Source organism: Somniosus microcephalus, chromosome 20, assembly GCF_052327205.1.
Source record: "Somniosus microcephalus isolate GS21.2 chromosome 20, FLI_Smic_1.0, whole genome shotgun sequence".
Taxonomy (NCBI): Eukaryota; Metazoa; Chordata; class Chondrichthyes; order Squaliformes; family Somniosidae; genus Somniosus; species Somniosus microcephalus.
Genome location: NC_141006.1, coordinates 1734802 through 1757256, shown reverse-complemented (window position 1 = coordinate 1757256; position 22455 = coordinate 1734802). Strand labels below are relative to the sequence as shown.

At 53.6% G+C, this 22455-nt stretch overlaps 1 protein-coding gene across 2 annotated transcripts in view; it reads right to left on the bottom strand.

The window, feature by feature from the left end:
• Positions 1 to 22455, bottom strand: part of osgep (O-sialoglycoprotein endopeptidase) — a 173797-nt gene that overhangs the window by 96875 nt on the left and 54467 nt on the right. For both annotated transcript variants that reach the window (XM_085962286.1, XM_085962288.1), the window contains exon 3: positions 1806 to 1901. In XM_085962286.1, coding sequence (XP_085818412.1) covers positions 1806 to 1901 — 96 coding nt within the window. The remainder of the gene's footprint in view (positions 1 to 1805; positions 1902 to 22455) is intronic.

Below are 22455 nucleotides of genomic sequence, written 5' to 3'. Positions count from 1 at the left end.
TCCACTGCCTGCTCCTGTTGCCCCCTCCACTGCCTGCTCCTGTTGCCCCCTCCACTGCCTGCTCCTGTTGCCCCCTCCACTGCCTGCTCCTGTTGCCCCCTCCACTGTCTGCTCCTGTTGCCCTCTGCGCTGCCTGCTCCTGTTGCCCCCTCCGCTGTCTGCTCCTGTTGCCCCCTCCACTGCCTGCCCCGTTGCCCCCTCCGCTGCCTGCTCCTGTTGCCCCCTCCGCTGTCTGCTCCTGTTGCCCCCTCCACTGCCTGCTCCTGTTGCCCCCTCCACTGCCTGCTCCTGTTGCCCCCTCCACTGCCTGCCCCGTTGCCCCCTCCGCTGCCTGCTCCTGTTGCCCCCTCCGCTGCCTGCTCCTGTTGCCCCCTTCACTGCCTGCTCCTGTTGCCCCCTCCACTGCCTGCTCCTGTTGCCCCCTCCACTGCCTGCTCCTGTTGCCCTCTGCGCTGCCTGCCCGTTGCCCCCTCCGCTGCCTGCCCCTGTTGCCCCCTCCGCTGCCTGCTCCTGTTGCCCCCTCCACTGCCTGCTCCTGTTGCCCCCTCCACTGCCTGCTCCTGTTGCCCCCTCCACTGCCTGCTCCTGTTGCCCCCTCCACTGCCTGCTCCTGTTGCCCCCTCCACTGCCTGCCCCCTCCGCTGCCTGCCCCTGTTGCCCCCTCCACCGCCTGCTCCTGTTGCCCCCTCCACCGCCGGCTCCTGTTGCCCCCTCCACTGCCTGCCCGTTGCCCTCTGCGCTGTCTGCTCCTGTTGCCCCCTCCGCTGCCTGCCCCTGTTCCCCCTCCACTGCCTGCTCCTGTTGCCCCCTCCACTGCCTGCTCCTGTTGCCCCCTCCACCGCCTGCTCCTGTTGCCCCCTCCACTGCCTGCCCCTATTGCCCTCTGCGCTGCCTGCTCCTGTTGCCCCCTCCACTGCCTGCTCCTGTTGCCCCCTCCACTGCCTGCTCCTGTTGCCCCCTCCACTGCCTGCTCCTGTTGCCCCCTCCACTGCCTGCTCCTGTTGCCCCCTCCACTGCCTGCTCCTGTTGCCCCCTCCACTGTCTGCTCCTGTTGCCCCCTCCACTGCCTGCTCCTGTTGCCCCCTCCACTGCCTGCTCCTGTTGCCCCCTCCACTGCCTGCTCCTGTTGCCCCCTCCACTGCCTGCTCCTGTTGCCCCCTCCACTGCCTGCTCCTGTTGCCCCCTCCACTGCCTGCTCCTGTTGCCCCCTCCACTGCCTGCTCCTGTTGCCCCCTCCGCTGCCTGCTCCTGTTGCCCCCTCTGCTGTCTGCTCCTGTTGCCCCCTCCACTGCCTGCTCCTGTTGCCCCCTCCACTGCCTGCTCCTGTTGCCCCCTCCACTGCCTGCTCCTGTTGCCCCCTCCACTGCCTGCTCCTGTTGCCCCCTCCACTGCCTGCTCCTGTTGCCCCCTCCACTGCCTGCCCCTGTTGCCCTCTGCTTTGCACTGCTGCTGCAGAAAAGGTTGCCAGAGATTGCATCAGGTGAATTCTCAGACTGGGTGCCTGTCAGAGTCACTGCCCAATCCCGACAGCTGAGGGCTGGGTAGAAACATGGAATAGAAAATTAGAAGCAGGAGTCGGCCATTCGGCCCTTTGAGCCTGCTCCGCCATTCAAGATGATCGGGGCTGATCCTCTATCTCAATACCATATTCCCGCTCTCTCCCCGTACCCCTTGATGCCCTTTGTGTCCAGAGATCCCTCTTGTGTGGCCCAGCCCATCAGCGAATGCAACAGAAGCGGAGACATGTATCAGCAGAAGGACAAGAGGCGGTCAAATCACTGGAAACCATGGAAACAAGTTCTTACCTTGAGGACTCGGGCAAATCGGTCCAGGCAGTTCCCCACCGCGATGTCTATAGTTTCACCAAATATTCGATAGCGGCGCTCCGAGTACGCGATCACCTAAAGCAGCACCAAAAAAAAGGTAGCTCAACAAAACACCCTCCACACTGTCCCATCAAACACTCCCAGGGCAGGTACAGCACGGGTTAGATACAGAGTAAAGCAGCCTCTACACTGTCCCATCAAACACTTCCAGGGCAGGTACAGCACGGGTTAGATACAGAGTAAAGCTCCCTCTACACTGTCCCATCAAACACTCCCAGGGCAGGTACAGCACGGGTTAGATACAGAGTAAAGCACCCTCTACACTGTCCCATCAAACACTCCCAGGGCAGGTACAGCACGGGTTAGATACAGAGTAAAGCTCGCTCTACAGTGTCCCATCAAACACTCCCGGGGCAGGTACAGCACGGGTTAGATACAGAGTAAAGCTCCCTGTACAGTGCCCATCAAGCACTCCCAGGGCAGGTACAGCACGGGTTAGATACAGAGTAAAGTTCACTCTACACTGTCCCATCAAACACTCCCAGGGCAGGTACAGCACGGGATAGATACAGAGTAAAGCTCCCTCTACACTGTCCCATCAAACAGTCCCAGGGCAGGTACAGCACGGGTTAGATACAGAGTAAAGCTCCCTCTACACTGTCCCATCAAACACTCCCAGGGCAGGTACAGCACGGGTTAGATACAGAGTAAAGCTCCCTCTACACTGTCCCATCAAACACTCCCAGGGCAGGTACAGCACGGGTTAGATACAGAGTAAAGCTCCCAGTACACTGTCCCATCAAACACTCCCAAGGCAGGTGCAGCACGGGTTAGATACAGAGTAAAGCTCCCTCTACACTATCCCACCAAACACTCCCAGGGCAGGTACAGCACGGGTTAGATACAGAGTAAAGCTCACTCTACACTGTCCCATCAAACACTCCCAGGGCAGGTACAGCACGGGTTAGATACAGATTAAAGCTCCCTCTACACTGTCCCGTCAAACACTCCCAGGGCAGGTACATCAAAGGGTTAGATACAGAGTAAAGCTCCCTCTACACTGTCCCATCAAACACTCCGAGGGCAGGTACAGCACGGGTTAGATACAAAGTAAAGCGCCCTCTACACTGTCCCATCAAACACTCCCAGGGCAGGTACAGCACGGGTTAGATACAGAGTAAGGCTCCCTCGACACTGTCCCATCAAACACTCCCAGGGCAGGTACAGCACGGGTTAGATATAGAGTAAAGCTCCCTGTACAGTGCCCATCAAACACTCCCAGGGCAGGTACAGCACGGGTTAGATACAGAGTAAAGTTCACTCTACACTGTCCCATCAAACACTCCCAGGGCAGGTACAGCACGGGATAGATACAGAGTAAAGCTCCCTCTACACTGTCCCATCAAACACTCCCAAGGCAGGTACAGCACGGGTTAGATACAGAGTAAAGCTCCCTCTACACTGTCCCATCAAACACTCCCAGGGCAAGTACAGCACAGGTTAGATACAGAGTAAAGCTCCCTCTACACTGTCCCATCAAACAGTCCCAGGGCAGGTACAGCACGGGTTAGATACAGAGTAAAGCTCCCTCTACACTGTCCCATCAAACACTCCCAGGGCAGGTACAGCACGGGTTAGATACAGAGTAAAGCTCCCTCTACACTGTCCCATCAAACACTCCCAGGGCAGGTACAGCACGGGTTAGATACAGAGTAAAGCTCCCAGTACACTGTCCCATCAAACACTCCCAGGGCAGGTGCAGCACGGGTTAGATACAGAGTAAAGCTCCCTCTACACTATCCCACCAAACACTCCCAGGGCAGGTACAGCACGGGTTAGATACAGAGTAAAGCTCACTCTACACTGTCCCATCAAACACTCCCAGGGCAGGTACAGCACGGGTTAGATACAGATTAAAGCTCCCTCTACACTGTCCCGTCAAGCACTCCCAGGGCAGGTACAGCAAAGGGTTAGGTACAGAGTAAAGCTCCCTCTACACTGTCCCATCAAACACTCCGAGGGCAGGTACAGCACGGGTTAGATACAAAGTAAAGCGCCCTCTACACTGTCCCATCAAACACTCCCAGGGCAGGTACAGCACGGGTTAGACACAGAGTAAGGCTCCCTCGACACTGTCTCATCAAACACTCCCAGGGCAGGTACAGCACGGGTTATATACAGAGTAAAGCTCCCTCTACACTGTCCCATCAAACACTCCCAGGGCAGGTACAGCACGGCTTAGATACAGAGTAAAACTCCCAGTACACTATCCCATGAAACACTCCCAGGGCAGGTACAGCACGGGTAAGATACAGAGTAAAGTTCCCTCTACACTGTCCCATCAAACACCCCCAGGGCAGGTACAGCACGGGTTAGATACAAAGTAAAGCTCCCTCTACACTGTCCCATCAAACACTCCCAGGGCAGGTACAGCACGGGTTAGATACAGAGTAAAGCTCCCTCTACACTGTCCCATCAAACACTCCCAGTGCAGGTACAGCACAGGGTTAGATACAGAGTAAAGCTCCCTCTACACTGTCCCATCAAACACTCCCAGGGCAGGAACAGCATGGGTTAGATACAGAGTAAAGCTCACTCTACACTGTCCCATCAAACACTCCCAGGGCAGGTACAGCACGGGTTAGATACAGCGTAAAGCTCCCTCCACATTGTCCCCACCAAACACCCCCAGGGCAGGTACAGCACGGGTTAGATACAGAGTAAAGCTCCCCCTACACTGTCCCATCAAACACTCCCAAGGCAGGTACAGCACGGGTTACATACAGAGTAAAGCTCCCTCTACACTGTCCAATCAAACACTCCCAGGGCAGGTACAGCGCGGGTTAGATACAGAGTAAAGCTCCCTCGACACTGTCCCATCAAACACTCCCAGGGCAGGTACAGCACGGGTTAGATACAGAGTAAAGCTCCCTCGACACTGTCCCATCAAAGACTCCCAGGGCAGGTACAGCACGGGTTATATACAGAGTAAAGCTGCCTCTACACTGTCCCATCAAACACTCCCAGGGCAGGTAAAGCACGGGTTAGATACAGAGTAAAGCTCCCTCTACACTGTCCCATCAAACACTCCCAGGGCAGGTACAGCACGGGTTAGATACAGAGTAAAGCTCCCTCTACACTGTCCATCAAACACTCCCAGGGCAGGTACAGCACGGGTTAGATACAAAGTAAAGCTCCCTCTACACTGTCCCATCAAACACTCCCAGGGCAGGTACAGCACGGGTTAGATACAGAGTAAAGCTCCCTCTACACTGTCCCATCAAACACGCCCAGGGCAGGTACAGCACGGGTTAGATACAGAGTAAAGCTCCCTCAACACTGTCCCATCAAACACTCCCAGGGCAGGTACAGCACGGGTTAGATACAGAGTAAAGCTCCCTCTGCACTGTCCCATCAAACACTCCCAGGGCAGGTACAGCGTGGGTTTGATACAGAGTAAAGCTCCTCTACAGTGTCCCATCAAACACTCCCAGGGCAGGTACAGCACGGGTTAGATAGAGAGTAAAGCTCCCTCTACACTGTCCCATCAATCACTCCCAGGGCAGGTACAGCACAAGGTTAGATACAGAGTAAAGTTCCCTCTACACTGTCCCATCAAACACACCCAGGGCAGGTACAGCACGGGTTAGATACAAAGTAAAGCGCCCTCTACACTGTCCCATCAAACACACCCAGGGCAGGTACAGCACGGGTTAGATACAAAGTAAAGCGCCCTCTGCACTGTCCCATCAAACACTCCCAGGGCAGGTACAGCACGGGTTAGATACAGAGTAAGGCTCCCTCGACACTGTCTCATCAAACACTCCCAGGGCAGGTACAGCACGGGTTATATACAGAGTAAAGCTCCCTCTGCACTGTCCCATCAAACACTCCCAGGGCAGGTACAGCACGGGTTAGATACAGAGTAAAGCTCCCTCTACACTGTTCCATCAAACACTCCCAGGGCAGGTACAGCACGGGTTAGATACAGAGTAAAGCTCCCTCTACACTGTCCCATCAAACACTCCCAGGGCAGGTACAGCACGGGTTAGATACAGAGTAAAGCTCCCAGTACACTGTCCCATGAAACACTCCCAGGGCAGGTACAGCACGGGTTAGATCCAGAGTAAAGTACCCTCTACACTGTCCCATCAAACACCCCCAGGGCAGGTACAGCACGGGTTAGATACAAAGTAAAGCTCCCTCTACACTGTCCCATCAAACACTCCCAAGGCAGGTACAGCACGGGTTAGATGCAGAGTAAAGCTCCCTCGACACTGTCCCATCAAACACTCCCAGGGCAGGTACAGCACGGGTTAGATACAGAGTAAAGCTCCCTCTACACTGTCCCCATCAAACACTCCCAGTGCAGGTACAGCATGGGTTAGATACAGAGTGTGATGAAATATATTCCATTCATCACTGCCTGTTTTCTGTGTCTTGTAACTGCCTGCTTTCTGTGTCTTTTCCCTTCCCCCAGTCCTCATGTATTATGTATTGGAATGTGCTGGAACTGGTTGTGTGCAGGGCTCCGCCCATACCTGGCTCCTTTGTAATCTAACTTCAGTCGGGCATCAGCCTCCTGAAGGTAGACATCTCTCTATTTTACGTGTTATGTTCTGAGTTAATAAAAGCCTTACTTTTGTTCTGCTAACTTCGAGTCTCGGAATAATTGAGGCACATCAATTTTATTAACTCAATTTTCAACACTATGGATCAACTCCTGAAACCCGAACGTTTGGGTTTGGATCAACATGCTCCGGACGCATCAGCACGCTTCGGACACTGGTTTGACTGTATGGAATTCTTCCTGGACAATTCCGCAGCCGTCAAAGACGCTACGGACACTGCGAAGATGAGACTCGGAATGCTACGGAATTGGGTAAGCCACCGGGTTTACCCCCTCATCCAAGACGCCGATACGTACCTGGCCGCCTGCAACACCTTAAAGGCGCATTACCAGCAGCCTACGAATGAGGTGTATGCTAGGCATCTACTCGCTACTCGCGCACAGCGACCTGGGGAATCGGTGGAGGAGTTCCTAAGCATCCTGAAAAAGCTTGGCAAGGACTGTAAGTGCCGAGATGTAAAAGCCGCAGTGTACACCGACGAGCTTGTTCGCGATGCCTTTATCACAGGCCTCAGCTCCACTCACATCCGGCAAAGACTGCTGGAAAAAACGGAGTTGGACCTGAAACAGGCTGCGGACACCGCGCGGTCCCTGGAGATGGCCCAGAGAAACTCGGACGCCTACTCTTCAGCCCGCGCCGCCCACGCCGCCACGTGTGCGCCGCCATCTTGGAAGGCATCTTCCCCGCCCGGCAGCCCGACACCGGCGGGGCCCAGCTCTCCCCCCAGAAGCCCTACGACAGCCGCGACGCGTCAAGGACCCAACTGCTACTTCTGCGGGCAGCCAAAGCACACCAGAAACCTGTGCCCGGCGAAAGGCACCACCTGCTTTAAGTGCGGTAAGAAGGGGCACTTCGGGAAGGTGTGCAGAGGGAACCCCGCCGGAAAACCAACCGCCGGAAAACCCGCCACCGCCGCGTGTGCGCCGTGGGAGCGGCCATCTTGGACGCCATCTTGCCCGACCTCGTGGGGTCCGCCATCTTATGAGCAGACAGCGTGAACGCCATCTTGTCTCGATCAGGGCCCTACAGTGGCATCGGTCACAGTGGACCAGACCAGGCCGCATCCGCTATCCAAATCAATGGTGGACATCGAGGTAAACGGGTGCCGGGTTAAATGCTTAATTGACAGTGGAAGCACGGAGAGTTTTATCCACCCTGAACTGGCACAACAACTCTCCCTAAAGGTGGTCCCTACTCAGGGTACCATCTCTATGGCCGATAAAACCCAGACATCGACCATTCTGGGTTACTGCACGGTACAATTGTGCGTTAACGGAACTGTGTATGATAATTTTAAAGTATTAATCATGAAGAATCTATGTGCGAGCGTGATCTTGGGCCTGAAATTCCATAGCAACCACCAAAGTATCACGCTCAAGTACGGTGGGTCCCAGCCGCCCCTCACAGTGTGCGGTCTGGCTACCCTGAAGGTAAAGCCGCCTTAGCTATTCGCGAACCTTACCCCTAACTGCCGGCCAATAGCGACCAAAAGCAGGAGGTACAGCTGGGAGGACAGGCGGTTTATCGCGACCGAGGTAGACAGGCTCCTGAAAGAGCGCATTATTGAACACAGCAACAGCCCGTGGCGCGCCCAAGTGGTAGTGGTAAGGGGTAGCGAGAAGAAACGGATGGTGATCGACTATAGTCAAACGATCAACAGGTACACCCTACTAGACGCCTACCCGCTACCCCACATATCAGAAATGGTGAACCAAATCGCCCAATACCGGGTGTTCTCCACCATCGACCTCAAGTCAGCGTACCACCAGCTCCCTATCAGACCAGAGGACCGCCCGTACACCGCCTTCGAGGCGAACGGACGCCTCTACCAATTCCTCAGAGTCCCCTTTGGGGTGACGAATGGGGTCTCGGTTTTTCAGAGGGAGATGGACCGCATGGTCGATGACCACGACTTGCAGGCAACCTTCCCCTACCTCGACAACGTCACCATCTGCGGTCACAACCAGCAGGATCACGACTCGAACCTCGAGAGGTTCCTGAAAACCGCACAAAAACTCAACCTCACCTATAACGAGGACAAGTGCGTTTCCAACACCACGCGCCTCTGCATACTGGGCAGCGTGGTGGAGAATGGGGAAATCGGACCAGACCCCGACCGATTGCGCCCCCTACGGGAGCTGCCCCTGCCCAACACTCCCAAAGCCCTGAAAAGGTGCCTGGGGTTATTTTCTTACTATTCCCAATGGGTCCCCAACTACTCCGACAAAGCCCGCCCCCTCTTGAAAGCATCCTCTTTTCCGCTCTCTGCTGAGGCCCACGCCGCCTTCAAAAGCATTAAGCAGGATATTGAGCGGGCCACGCTACAGGCAGTGGACGAGAACACTCCATTTCAAGTGGAAAGTGATGCGTCCGACTTCGCCTTGGCGGCCACCCTCAACCAGGCGGGGCGGCCCGTAGCTTTCTTCTCGAGGACCCTCCAAGGCCCCGAGATCAGACACTCCTCCGTGGAAAAGGAGGCCCAAGCCATCGTGGAGGCAGTGCGCCACTGGCGCCACTACCTAGCCGGCAAACGCTTCACCCTACTTACCGACCAGCGGTCGGTAGCGTTTATGTTCAACAATAAACAGAGGGGGAAGATTAAAAATGATAAGATTCTTAGGTGGCGGATCGAGCTCTCCACTTTCGAGTACGACATCATTTACCGGCCAGGGGCCCTTAACGAATCCCCTGACGCCCTCTCACGAGGGATGTGTGCCAGCGCCACCGAGGATCGGCTACAGACCCTCCACAACGCCCTCTGCCACCCAGGGGTCACGCGGCTGTTCCACTTCATAAAGTCCCGTAACTTACCCTACTCGATTGAGGAAGTTCGGTCTCTGACCAGGAACTGCCGCACTTGCGCTGAGTGCAAGCCTCGGTTCTACCGCCCAGATAGAGCCCACTTAATCAAAGCTACACGGCCCTTCGAGCGGCTCAGCTTAGATTTCAAGGGCCCCCTCCCGTCCGTCGACCGCAATGTTTACTTCCTGAACATTGTGGACGAATACTCCCGTTTCCCATTCGCCTTCCCCTGCCCAGACATGACCAGCGCCACGGTCATTAAATGCCTCAACAGCCTGTTCTGCCTGTTCGGTATGCCGAGCTATATCCACACGGATAGGGGGGCGTCCTTCATGAGTGAAGAGCTACGCCAGTACATGCTGTCCAAGGGGATCGCCACGAGCCGTACCACCAGCTACAACCCCCGGGGTAACGGCCAGGTGGAGCGAGAGAACGGGACAGTATGGAAAGCAGTCACTCTAGCTCTAAGGACCAAGGGCCTCCCTATCTCCCGCTGGCAGGAAGTCCTCTCGGATGTGCTACATTCGATACGGTCGCTATTGTGTACGGCCACTAATGCCACGCCTCATGAACGAATGTTTGTCTTTCCTCGGAAATCCACCTCAGGCGTATCCATGCCGTCATGGCTCTCCACCCCAGGTCTGGTACTCGTGCGAAGGCATGTGAGGGGCCACAAGACGGACCCTCTCGTGGAGCCAGTACACCTACTCCACGCCAACCCCCAATACGCATATGTCCGGCACGCCGACGGAAGGGAGGACACCGTGTCCATAAAAGACGTCGCCCCAGCCGGCATCGACAACAACCACGGCAATAGCAGCAACAACGATCACAGCAACCCTTACCCACCCACTATTCTTTCATCACCCCCGGAAGAACATCGACCAACGGCACCCCCACCAACTACCCCTCAACAACCCCGGCGGCACCCCCGGCAGAGACCCAGGAGGCTACCGGGGACACCCAGCCGACACCCGCGGCACAACAGCCACGTCGGTCGCAGAGGACTATCAAACCCCCGAACAGACTAAATCTATAGAAGGGGTGAATGTGATGAAATATATTCCATTCATCACTGCCTGTTTTCTGTGTCTTGTAACTGCCTGCTTTCTGTGTCTTTTCCCTTCCCCCAGTCCTCATGTATTATGTATTGGAATGTGCTGGAACTGGTTGTGTGCAGGGCTCCGCCCATACCTTGCTCCTTTGTAATCTAACTTCAGTCGGGCATCAGCCTCCTGAAGGTAGACATCTCTCTATTTTACGTGTTATGTTCTGAGTTAATAAAAGCCTTACTTTAGTTCTGCTAACTTCGAGTCTCGGAATAATTGAGGCACATCACAGAGTAAAGCTCCCTCTACACTGTCCCATCAAACACTCCCAGGCAGGTACAGCATGCGTTAGATACAGCGTAAAGCTCCCTCCACACTGTCCCCACCAAACACCCCCAGGGCAGGTACAGCACGGGTTAGATACAGAGTAAAGCTCCCTCTACACTGTCCCATGAAACACTCCCAGGGCAGGTACAGCGCGGGTTAGATGCAGAGTAAAGCTCCCTCTACAGTGTCCCATCAAACACTCCCAGGGCAGGTACAGCACGGGTTAGATACAGCGTAAAGCTCCCTCCACACTGTCCCATCAAACACTCCCAGGGCAGGTACAGCACGGGTTAGATACAGAGTAAAGCTCCCTCTACACTGTTCCATCAAACACTCCCAGGGCAGGTACAGCACGGGTTAGATACAGAGTAAAGCTCCCTCTACACTGTCCCATCAAACACTCCCAGGGCAGGTACAGCACGGGTTAGATACAGAGTAAAGCTCCCAGTACACTGTCCCATGAAACACTCCCAGGGCAGGTACAGCACGGATTAGATACAGAGTAAAGTTCCCTCTACACTGTCCCATCAAACACCCCCAGGGCAGGTACAGCATGGGTTAGATACAAAGTAAAGCTCCCTCAACACTGTCCCATCAAACACTCCCAAGGCAGGTACAGCACGGTTTAGATACAGAGTAATGCTCCCTCGACACTGTCCCATCAAACACTCCCAGGGCAGGTACAGCACGGGTTAGATACAGAGTAAAGCTCCCTCTACACTGTCCCATGAAACACTCCCAGGGCAGGTACAGCGCGGGTTAGATGCAGAGTAAAGCTCCCTCTACAGTGTCCCATCAAACACTCCCAGGGCAGGTACAGCACGGGTGAGATACAGCGTAAAGCTCCCTCCACACTGTCCCATCAAACACTCCCAGGGCAGGTACAGCACAGGTTTAGATAGAGAGTAAAGCTCCCTCTACACTGTCCCGTCAAACACTCCCAGGGCAGGTGCAGCATGGGTTAGATACAGAGTAAAGCTCCCTCTACACTGTCCCCATCAAACACTCCCAGGGCAGGTACAGCACAGGGTTAGATACAGAGTAAAGCTCCCTCTACACTGTCCCATCAAACACTCCCAGTGCAGGTACAGCACAGGGTTAGATGCAGAGTAAAGCTCCCTCTACACTGTCCCCATCAAACACTCCCAGGGCAGGTACAGCACGGGTTAGATACAGAGTAAAGCTCCCTCTACACTGTCCCGTCAAACACTCCCAGTGCTGGTACAGCATGGGTTAGATACAGAGTAAAGCTCCCTCTACACTGTCCCATCAATCACTCCCAGGGCAGGTCCAGCACAAGGTTAGATACAGAGTAAAGTTCTCTCTACACTGTCCCATCAAACACACCCAGGGCAGGTACAGCACGGGTTAGATACAAAGTAAAGCGCCCTCTACACTGTCCCATCAAACACTCCCAGGGCAGGTACAGCACGGGTTAGATACAGAGTAAAGCTTCCTCTACACTGTCCCATCAAACACTCCCAGGGCAGGTGCAGCACGGGTTAGATACAGAGTAAAGCTCCCAGTACACTGTCCCATGAAACACTCCCAGGGCAAGTACAGCACGGGTTAGATACAGAGTAAAGTTCCCTCTACACTGTCCCATCAAACACTCCCAGGGCAGGTACAGCACGGGTTAGATACAGAGTAAAGCTCCCTCTACACTGTCCCATCAAACACTCCCAGTGCAGGTACAGCACAGGGTTAGATACAGAGTAAAGCTTCCTCTACACTGTCCCATCAAACACTCCCAGGGCAGGTACAGCACGGGTTAGATACAGAGTAAAGCTCCCTCTACACTGTCCCATCAAACACTCCCAGGGCAGGCACAGCACGGGTTAGATACAGAGTAAAGCTCCCTCTACACTGTCCCCATCAAACACTCCCAGGGCAGGTACAGCACGGGTTAGATATACAAACACGTTGACAAACACGTTCACCATAACAAAAGCAAAATCTACGCATGCTTTGTAGATTTCCAGAAGGCTTTCGACTCCATCTGGCATGACGGTTTATTCCTGAAACTTATCGAAAGTGGGGTAGGAGGGAAAACATATGATGTAATTAAATCAATGTATACAAACAACAAATGTGCAGTTAAAATTGGAGACAAACAAACAAAATACTTCCCACAGGGGCGGGGGGTGACGCAGGGCTCGCCAATCTCACCGACACTCTTTAATATTTACATAAATGGATTGGCAAAACTACTTGAACAATCTACAGCACCCGGCCTCACCCTATATGAATCCAAGGTTAAATTCCTCCTCTATGCAGACGACCTGGTTCTGCTGTCACCTACTAAAGAGGGGCTACAGCAAAACCTGGACCTGCTGGAGTCGTACTGCCAGACTTGGGCCCTGACAATAAATCCCCAAAAAACCAAAGTCCTTGTGTTCCAGCAAAGATCCAAACATCAGGGACCCAAAATAAATTTCACAGTAGGAACAACCAAAATTGAACAAACCACTAACTACACATACTTGGGCTTAAAAATCAGTTCTACGGGAAACTTCAAACTGGCTGTGAATGAACTGAAAGAGAAAGCAAGAAGGGCTTTCTATGCCATCAAAAAATCAATCCAAATAGAAATACCAATTAGCATTTGGCTCAAAATTTTCAAATCAGTAATTGAACCAATTGCACTCTATGGCAGTGAGGTATGGGGACCGCTAACTCAACAAGAATTTGCAAAATGGGACAAACACCCAATTGAGATCCTACATGCAGAATTCTGTAAAAGTATCCTCCGGACTCAAAGGAAAACAGTAAACAATGCATGCAGGGCGGAACTAGGCCAATATCCATTAATAATCACTATCCAAAAAAGAGCCACCAAATTTTGGAATCACCTACAAATGAGCAATCCCCAATGCTATCACTACGACGCCCTGAAATGCCAAGAGCTGACCATAAAGAAGAATACCCTCAGTCAACTAGTCCTGGGACTCAGTGAAGTAACTACTAACAATACTAACAATAACCAGCCCCAGGACAGTGACAGGGTAACACAAAGAATTCGACCCAACACAATCGTCGCTAAGCAAAAGGAAAAATATCTGACATATTGGGCAGAAACAACAAAAACCCAAAGCAAACTCAATTGCTACTTGGCCCTAAACAGACAATACAACATAGCTGATTACCTGACCATGGTAAAGGATAACAAACTGAGAAGAACCTTGACAAGGTACAGACTTAGCGAACATAGCCTAGCGATCGAAAAAGGCAGACACAGGCAGACCAGGCTGCCAAGAGAGGACAGGATATGCTCGCACTGCAGTCAGGGAGTGGTGGAGACAGAGATGCACTTCCTCACAGCTTGTGGAAAATATCAGGGCATCAGGGAGAATTTCTACCAAAAATTCTCACAAATATGCCCTGATTTCAGAAATCTGAATGACAACCAAAAACTCCCATTCCTACTGGGAGAGGAGAGAAGCTGTGTAACACTGGCGGCACACTATGTTGCAGCTTGCCATGAACAGAGAGCCAACCAGTAAACTAAGAAAAGAATATATATAAACAGTGCGAATGTATGTTTGTACGCTCAGGGATGTACCTGTTTGTGCACTGTATGAATAGAACTGCGTTTATGTGGTAAACCATAAATGTATTTTGATGCTTTGGCAACATAAGATGTAACTTATCATGCCAATAAAGCGATTTGAATTGTGAATTGTGAATTGTATAGAGTAAAGCTCCCTCTACACTGTTCCATCAAACACTCCCAGGGCAGGTACAGCACGGGTTAGATACAGCGTAAAGCTCCCTCCACACTGTCCCCACCAAACACCCCCAGGGCAGGTACAGCACGGATTAGATACACAGTAAAGCTCCCCCTACACTGTCCCATCAAACACTCCCAAGGCAGGTACAGCACGGGTTAGATACAGAGTAAAGCTCCCTCTGCACTGTCCAATCAAACACTCCCAGGGCAGGTACAGCGCGGGTTAGATACAGAGTAAAGCTCCCTCTACAGTGTCCCATCAAACACTCCCAGGGCAGGTACAGCACGGGTTAGATACAGTGTAAAGCTCCCTCCACATTGTCCAATCAAACACTCCCAGGGCAGGTAGAGCACGGGTTAGATACAGAGTAAAGCTCCCTCTACACTGTCCCGTCAAACACTCCCAGGGCAGGTACAGCACAGGGTTAGATACAGAGTAAAGCTCCCTCTACACTGTCCCGTCAAACACTCCCAGGGCAGGTACAGCATGGGTTAGATACAGAGTAAAGCTCCCTTGACACTGTCCCATCAAAGACTCCAAGGGCAGGTACAGCACGGGTTATATACAGAGTAAAGCTCCCTCTACACTGTCCCATCAAACACTCCCAGGGCAGGTACAGCACGGGTTAGATACAGAGTAAAGCTCCCTCGACACTGTCCCAGCAAAGACTCCCAGGGCAGGTACAGCACGGGTTATATACAGAGTAAAGCTCCCTCTACACTGTCCCATCAAACACTCCCAGGGCAGGTAAAGCACGGGTTAGATACAGAGTAAAGCTCCCTCTACACTGTCCCATCAAACACTCCCAGGGCAGGTACAGCACGGGTTAGATACAGAGTAAAGCTCCCTCTACACTGTCCATCAAACACTCCCAGGGCAGGTACAGCACGGGTTAGATACAGAGTAAAGCTCCCTCTGCACTGTCCCATCAAACACTCCCAGGGCAGGTACAGCACGGGTTAGATACAGAGTAAAGCTCCCTCTACACTGTCCCATCAAACACGCCCAGGGCAGGTACAGCACGGGTTAGATACAGAGTAAAGCTCCCTCAACACTGTCCCATCAAACACTCCCAGGGCAGGTACAGCACGGGTTAGATAGAGAGTAAAGCTCCCTCTACACTGTCCCATCAATCACTCCCAGGGCAAGTACAGCACAAGGTTAGATACAGAGTAAAGTTCCCTCTACACTGTCCCATCAAACACACCCAGGGCAGGTACAGCACGGGTTAGATACAAAGTAAAGCGCCCTCTACACTGTCCCATCAAACACACCCAGGGCAGGTACAGCACGGGTTAGATACAAAGTAAAGCGCCCTCTACACTGTCCCATCAAACACTCCCAGGGCAGTTACAGCACGGGTTAGATACAGAGTAAGGCTCCCTCGACACTGTCTCATCAAACACTCCCACGGCAGGTACAGCACAGGTTATATACAGAGTAAAGCTCCCTCTGCACTGTCCCATCAAACACTCCCAGGGCAGGTACAGCACGGGTTAGATACAGAGTAAAGCTCCCTCTACACTGTTCCATCAAACACTCCCAGGGCAGGTACAGCACGGGTTAGATACAGAGTAAAGCTCCCTCTACACTGTCCCATCAAACACTCCCAGGGCAGGTACAGCACGGGTTAGATACAGAGTAAAGCTCCCAGTACACTGTCCCATGAAACACTCCCAGGGCAGGTACAGCACGGGTTAGATCCAGAGTAAAGTACCCTCTACACTGTCCCATCAAACACCCCCAGGGCAGGTACAGCACGGGTTAGATACAAAGTAAAGCTCCCTCTACACTGTCCCATCAAACACTCCCAGGGCAGGTACAGCACGGGTTAGATACAGAGTAAAGCTCCCTCTACACTGTCCCCATCAAACACTCGCAGTGCAGGTACAGCATGGGTTAGATACAGAGTGTGATGAAATATATTCCATTCATCACTGCCTGTTTTCTGTGTCTTGTAACTGCCTGCTTTCTGTGTCTTTTCCCTTCCCCCAGTCCTCATGTATTATGTATTGGAATGTGCTGGAACTGGTTGTGTGCAGGGCTCCGCCCATACCTGGCTCCTTTGTAATCTAACTTCAGTCGGGCATCAGCCTCCTGAAGGTAGACATCTCTCTATTTTACGTGTTATGTTCTGAGTTAATAAAAGCCTTACTTTTGTTCTGCTAACTTCGAGTCTCGGAATAATTGAGGCACATCAATTTTATTAACTCAATTTTCAACACTATGGATCAACTCCTGAAACCCGAACGTTTGGGTTTGGATCAACATGCTCCGGACGCATCAGCACGCTTCGGACACTGGTTTGACTGTATGGAATTCTTCCTGGACAATTCCGCAGCCGTCAAAGACGCTACGGACACTGCGAAGATGAGACTCGGAATGCTACGGAATTGGGTAAGCCACCGGGTTTACCCCCTCATCCAAGACGCCGATACGTACCTGGCCGCCTGCAACACCTTAAAGGCGCATTACCAGCAGCCTACGAATGAGGTGTATGCTAGGCATCTACTCGCTACTCGCGCACAGCGACCTGGGGAATCGGTGGAGGAGTTCCTAAGCATCCTGAAAAAGCTTGGCAAGGACTGTAAGTGCCGAGATGTAAAAGCCGCAGTGTACACCGACGAGCTTGTTCGCGATGCCTTTATCACAGGCCTCAGCTCCACTCACATCCGGCAAAGACTGCTGGAAAAAACGGAGTTGGACCTGAAACAGGCTGCGGACACCGCGCGGTCCCTGGAGATGGCCCAGAGAAACTCGGACGCCTACTCTTCAGCCCGCGCCGCCCACGCCGCCACGTGTGCGCCGCCATCTTGGAAGGCATCTTCCCCGCCCGGCAGCCCGACACCGGCGGGGCCCAGCTCTCCCCCCAGAAGCCCTACGACAGCCGCGACGCGTCAAGGACCCAACTGCTACTTCTGCGGGCAGCCAAAGCACACCAGAAACCTGTGCCCGGCGAAAGGCACCACCTGCTTTAAGTGCGGTAAGAAGGGGCACTTCGGGAAGGTGTGCAGAGGGAACCCCGCCGGAAAACCAACCGCCGGAAAACCCGCCACCGCCGCGTGTGCGCCGTGGGAGCGGCCATCTTGGACGCCATCTTGCCCGACCTCGTGGGGTCCGCCATCTTATGAGCAGACAGCGTGAACGCCATCTTGTCTCGATCAGGGCCCTACAGTGGCATCGGTCACAGTGGACCAGACCAGGCCGCATCCGCTATCCAAATCAATGGTGGACATCGAGGTAAACGGGTGCCGGGTTAAATGCTTAATTGACAGTGGAAGCACGGAGAGTTTTATCCACCCTGAACTGGCACAACAACTCTCCCTAAAGGTGGTCCCTACTCAGGGTACCATCTCTATGGCCGATAAAACCCAGACATCGACCATTCTGGGTTACTGCACGGTACAATTGTGCGTTAACGGAACTGTGTATGATAATTTTAAAGTATTAATCATGAAGAATCTATGTGCGAGCGTGATCTTGGGCCTGAAATTCCAGTGCAACCACCAAAGCATCACGCTCAAGTACGGTGGGTCCCAGCCGCCCCTCACAGTGTGCGGTCTGGCTACCCTGAAGGTAAAGCCGCCTTAGCTATTCGCGAACCTTACCCCTAACTGCCGGCCAATAGCGACCAAAAGCAGGAGGTACAGCTGGGAGGACAGGCGGTTTATCGCGACCGAGGTAGACAGGCTCCTGAAAGAGCGCATTATTGAACACAGCAACAGCCCGTGGCGCGCCCAAGTGGTAGTGGTAAGGGGTAGCGAGAAGAAACGGATGGTGATCGACTATAGTCAAACGATCAACAGGTACACCCTACTAGACGCCTACCCGCTACCCCGCATATCAGAAATGGTGAACCAAATCGCCCAATACCGGGTGTTCTCCACCATCGACCTCAAGTCAGCGTACCACCAGCTCCCTATCAGACCAGAGGACCGCCCGTACACCGCCTTCGAGGCGAACGGACGCCTCTACCAATTCCTCAGAGTCCCCTTTGGGGTGACGAATGGGGTCTCGGTTTTTCAGAGGGAGATGGACCGCATGGTCGATGACCACGACTTGCAGGCAACCTTCCCCTACCTCGACAACGTCACCATCTGCGGTCACAACCAGCAGGATCACGACTCGAACCTCGAGAGGTTCCTGAAAACCGCACAAAAACTCAACCTCACCTATAACGAGGACAAGTGCGTTTCCAACACCACGCGCCTCTGCATACTGGGCAGCGTGGTGGAGAATGGGGAAATCGGACCAGACCCCGACCGATTGCGCCCCCTACGGGAGCTGCCCCTGCCCAACACTCCCAAAGCCCTGAAAAGGTGCCTGGGGTTATTTTCTTACTATTCCCAATGGGTCCCCAACTACTCCGACAAAGCCCGCCCCCTCTTGAAAGCATCCTCTTTTCCGCTCTCTGCTGAGGCCCACGCCGCCTTCAAAAGCATTAAGCAGGATATTGAGCGGGCCACGCTACAGGCAGTGGACGAGAACACTCCATTTCAAGTGGAAAGTGATGCGTCCGACTTCGCCTTGGCGGCCACCCTCAACCAGGCGGGGCGGCCCGTAGCTTTCTTCTCGAGGACCCTCCAAGGCCCCGAGATCAGACACTCCTCCGTGGAAAAGGAGGCCCAAGCCATCGTGGAGGCAGTGCGCCACTGGCGCCACTACCTAGCCGGCAAACGCTTCACCCTACTTACCGACCAGCGGTCGGTAGCGTTTATGTTCAACAATAAACAGAGGGGGAAGATTAAAAATGATAAGATTCTTAGGTGGCGGATCGAGCTCTCCACTTTCGAGTACGACATCATTTACCGGCCAGGGGCCCTTAACGAATCCCCTGACGCCCTCTCACGAGGGATGTGTGCCAGCGCCACCGAGGATCGGCTACAGACCCTCCACAACGCCCTCTGCCACCCAGGGGTCACGCGGCTGTTCCACTTCATAAAGTCCCGTAACTTACCCTACTCGATTGAGGAAGTTCGGTCTCTGACCAGGAACTGCCGCACTTGCGCTGAGTGCAAGCCTCGGTTCTACCGCCCAGATAGAGCCCACTTAATCAAAGCTACACGGCCCTTCGAGCGGCTCAGCTTAGATTTCAAGGGCCCCCTCCCGTCCGTCGACCGCAATGTTTACTTCCTGAACATTGTGGACGAATACTCCCGTTTCCCATTCGCCTTCCCCTGCCCAGACATGACCAGCGCCACGGTCATTAAATGCCTCAACAGCCTGTTCTGCCTGTTCGGTATGCCGAGCTATATCCACACGGATAGGGGGGCGTCCTTCATGAGTGAAGAGCTACGCCAGTACATGCTGTCCAAGGGGATCGCCACGAGCCGTACCACCAGCTACAACCCCCGGGGTAACGGCCAGGTGGAGCGAGAGAACGGGACAGTATGGAAAGCAGTCACTCTAGCTCTAAGGACCAAGGGCCTCCCTATCTCCCGCTGGCAGGAAGTCCTCTCGGATGTGCTACATTCGATACGGTCGCTATTGTGTACGGCCACTAATGCCACGCCTCATGAACGAATGTTTGTCTTTCCTCGGAAATCCACCTCAGGCGTATCCATGCCGTCATGGCTCTCCACCCCAGGTCTGGTACTCGTGCGAAGGCATGTGAGGGGCCACAAGACGGACCCTCTCGTGGAGCCAGTACACCTACTCCACGCCAACCCCCAATACGCATATGTCCGGCACGCCGACGGAAGGGAGGACACCGTGTCCATAAAAGACGTCGCCCCAGCCGGCATCGACAACAACCACGGCAATAGCAGCAACAACGATCACAGCAACCCTTACCCACCCACTATTCTTTCATCACCCCCGGAAGAACATCGACCAACGGCACCCCCACCAACTACCCCTCAACAACCCCGGCGGCACCCCCGGCAGAGACCCAGGAGGCTACCGGGGACACCCAGCCGACACCCGCGGCACCACAACAGCCACGTCGGTCGCAGAGGACTATCAAACCCCCGAACAGACTAAATCTATAGAAGGGGTGAATGTGATGAAATATATTCCATTCATCACTGCCTGTTTTCTGTGTCTTGTAACTGCCTGCTTTCTGTGTCTTTTCCCTTCCCCCAGTCCTCATGTATTATGTATTGGAATGTGCTGGAACTGGTTGTGTGCAGGGCTCCGCCCATACCTTGCTCCTTTGTAATCTAACTTCAGTCGGGCATCAGCCTCCTGAAGGTAGACATCTCTCTATTTTACGTGTTATGTTCTGAGTTAATAAAAGCCTTACTTTAGTTCTGCTAACTTCGAGTCTCGGAATAATTGAGGCACATCACAGAGTAAAGCTCCCTCTACACTGTCCCATCAAACACTCCCAGGCAGGTACAGCACGCGTTAGATACAGCGTAAAGCTCCCTCCACACTGTCCCCACCAAACACCCCCAGGGCAGGTACAGCACGGGTTAGATACAGAGTAAAGCTCCCCCTACACTGTCCCATCAAACACTCCCAAGGCAGGTACGGCACGGGTTAGATACAGAGTGAAGCTCCCTCTGCACTGTCCCATGAAACACTCCCAGGGCAGGTACAGCGCGGGTTAGATGCAGAGTAAAGCTCCCTCTACAGTGTCCCATCAAACACTCCCAGGGCAGGTACAGCACGGGTTAGATACAGCGTAAAGCTCCCTCCACACTGTCCCATCAAACACTCCCAGGGCAGGTACAGCACGGGTTAGATACAGAGTAAAGCTCCCTCTACACTGTTCCATCAAACACTCCCAGGGCAGGTACAGCACGGGTTAGATACAGAGTAAAGCTCCCTCTACACTGTCCCATCAAACACTCCCAGGGCAGGTACAGCACGGGTTAGATACAGAGTAAAGCTCCCAGTACACTGTCCCATGAAACACTCCCAGGGCAGGTACAGCACGGGTTAGATACAGAGTAAAGTTCCCTCTACACTGTCCCATCAAACACCCCCAGGGCAGGTACAGCACGGGTTAGATACAAAGTAAAGCTCCCTCAACACTGTCCCATCAAACACTCCCAAGGCAGGTACAGCACGGTTTAGATACAGAGTAAAGCTCCCTCGACACTGTCCCATCAAACACTCCCAGGGCAGGTGCAGCACGGGTTAGATACAAAGTAAAGCTCCCTCTGCACTGTCCCATCAAACACTCCCAGGGCAGGTACAGCACGGGTTAGATACAGAGTAAAGCTCCCTCTACACTGTCTCATCAAACACTCCCAGGGCAGGTACAGCACAGGTTAGATAAAGAGTAAAGCTCCCTCTACACTGTCGCATCAAACACTCCCAGGGCAGGTACAGCACGGGTTAGATACAGAGTAAAGCTCCCTCTACACTGTCCCATCAAACACTCCCAGGGCAGGTACAGCACGGGTTAGATACAGAGTAAAGCTCCCTCTAAACTGTCCCATCAAACACTCCCAGGGCAGGGACAGCACGGGTTAGATACAGAGTAAAGCTCCCTCTACACTGTCCCATGAAACACTCCCAGGGCAGGTACAGCGCGGGTTAGATGCAGAGTAAAGCTCCCTCTACAGTGTCCCATCAAACACTCCCAGGGCAGGTACAGCACGGGTTAGATACAGCGTAAAGCTCCCTCCACACTGTCCCATCAAACACTCCCAGGGCAGGTACAGCACGGGGTTAGATACAGAGTAAAGCTCCCTCTACACTGTCCCGTCAAACACTCCCAGGGCAGGTACAGCACAGGTTTAGATAGAGAGTAAAGCTCCCTCTACACTGTCCCGTCAAACACTCCCAGGGCAGGTACAGCATGGGTTAGATACAGAGTAAAGCTCCCTCTACACTGTCCCCATCAAACACTCCCAGGGCAGGTACAGCACAGGGTTAGATACAGAGTAAAGCTCCCTCTACACTGTCCCATCAAACACTCCCAGTGCAGGTACAGCACAGGGTTAGATACAGAGTAAAGCTCCCTCTACACTGTCCCATCAAACACTCCCAGGGCAGGTACAGCACGGGTTAGATACAGAGTAAAGCTCCCTCTACACTGTCCCATCAAACACTGCCAGGGCAGGTACAGCACGGGTTAGATACAGCGTAAAGCTCACTCCACACTGTCCCCACCAAACACCCCCAGGGCAGGTAC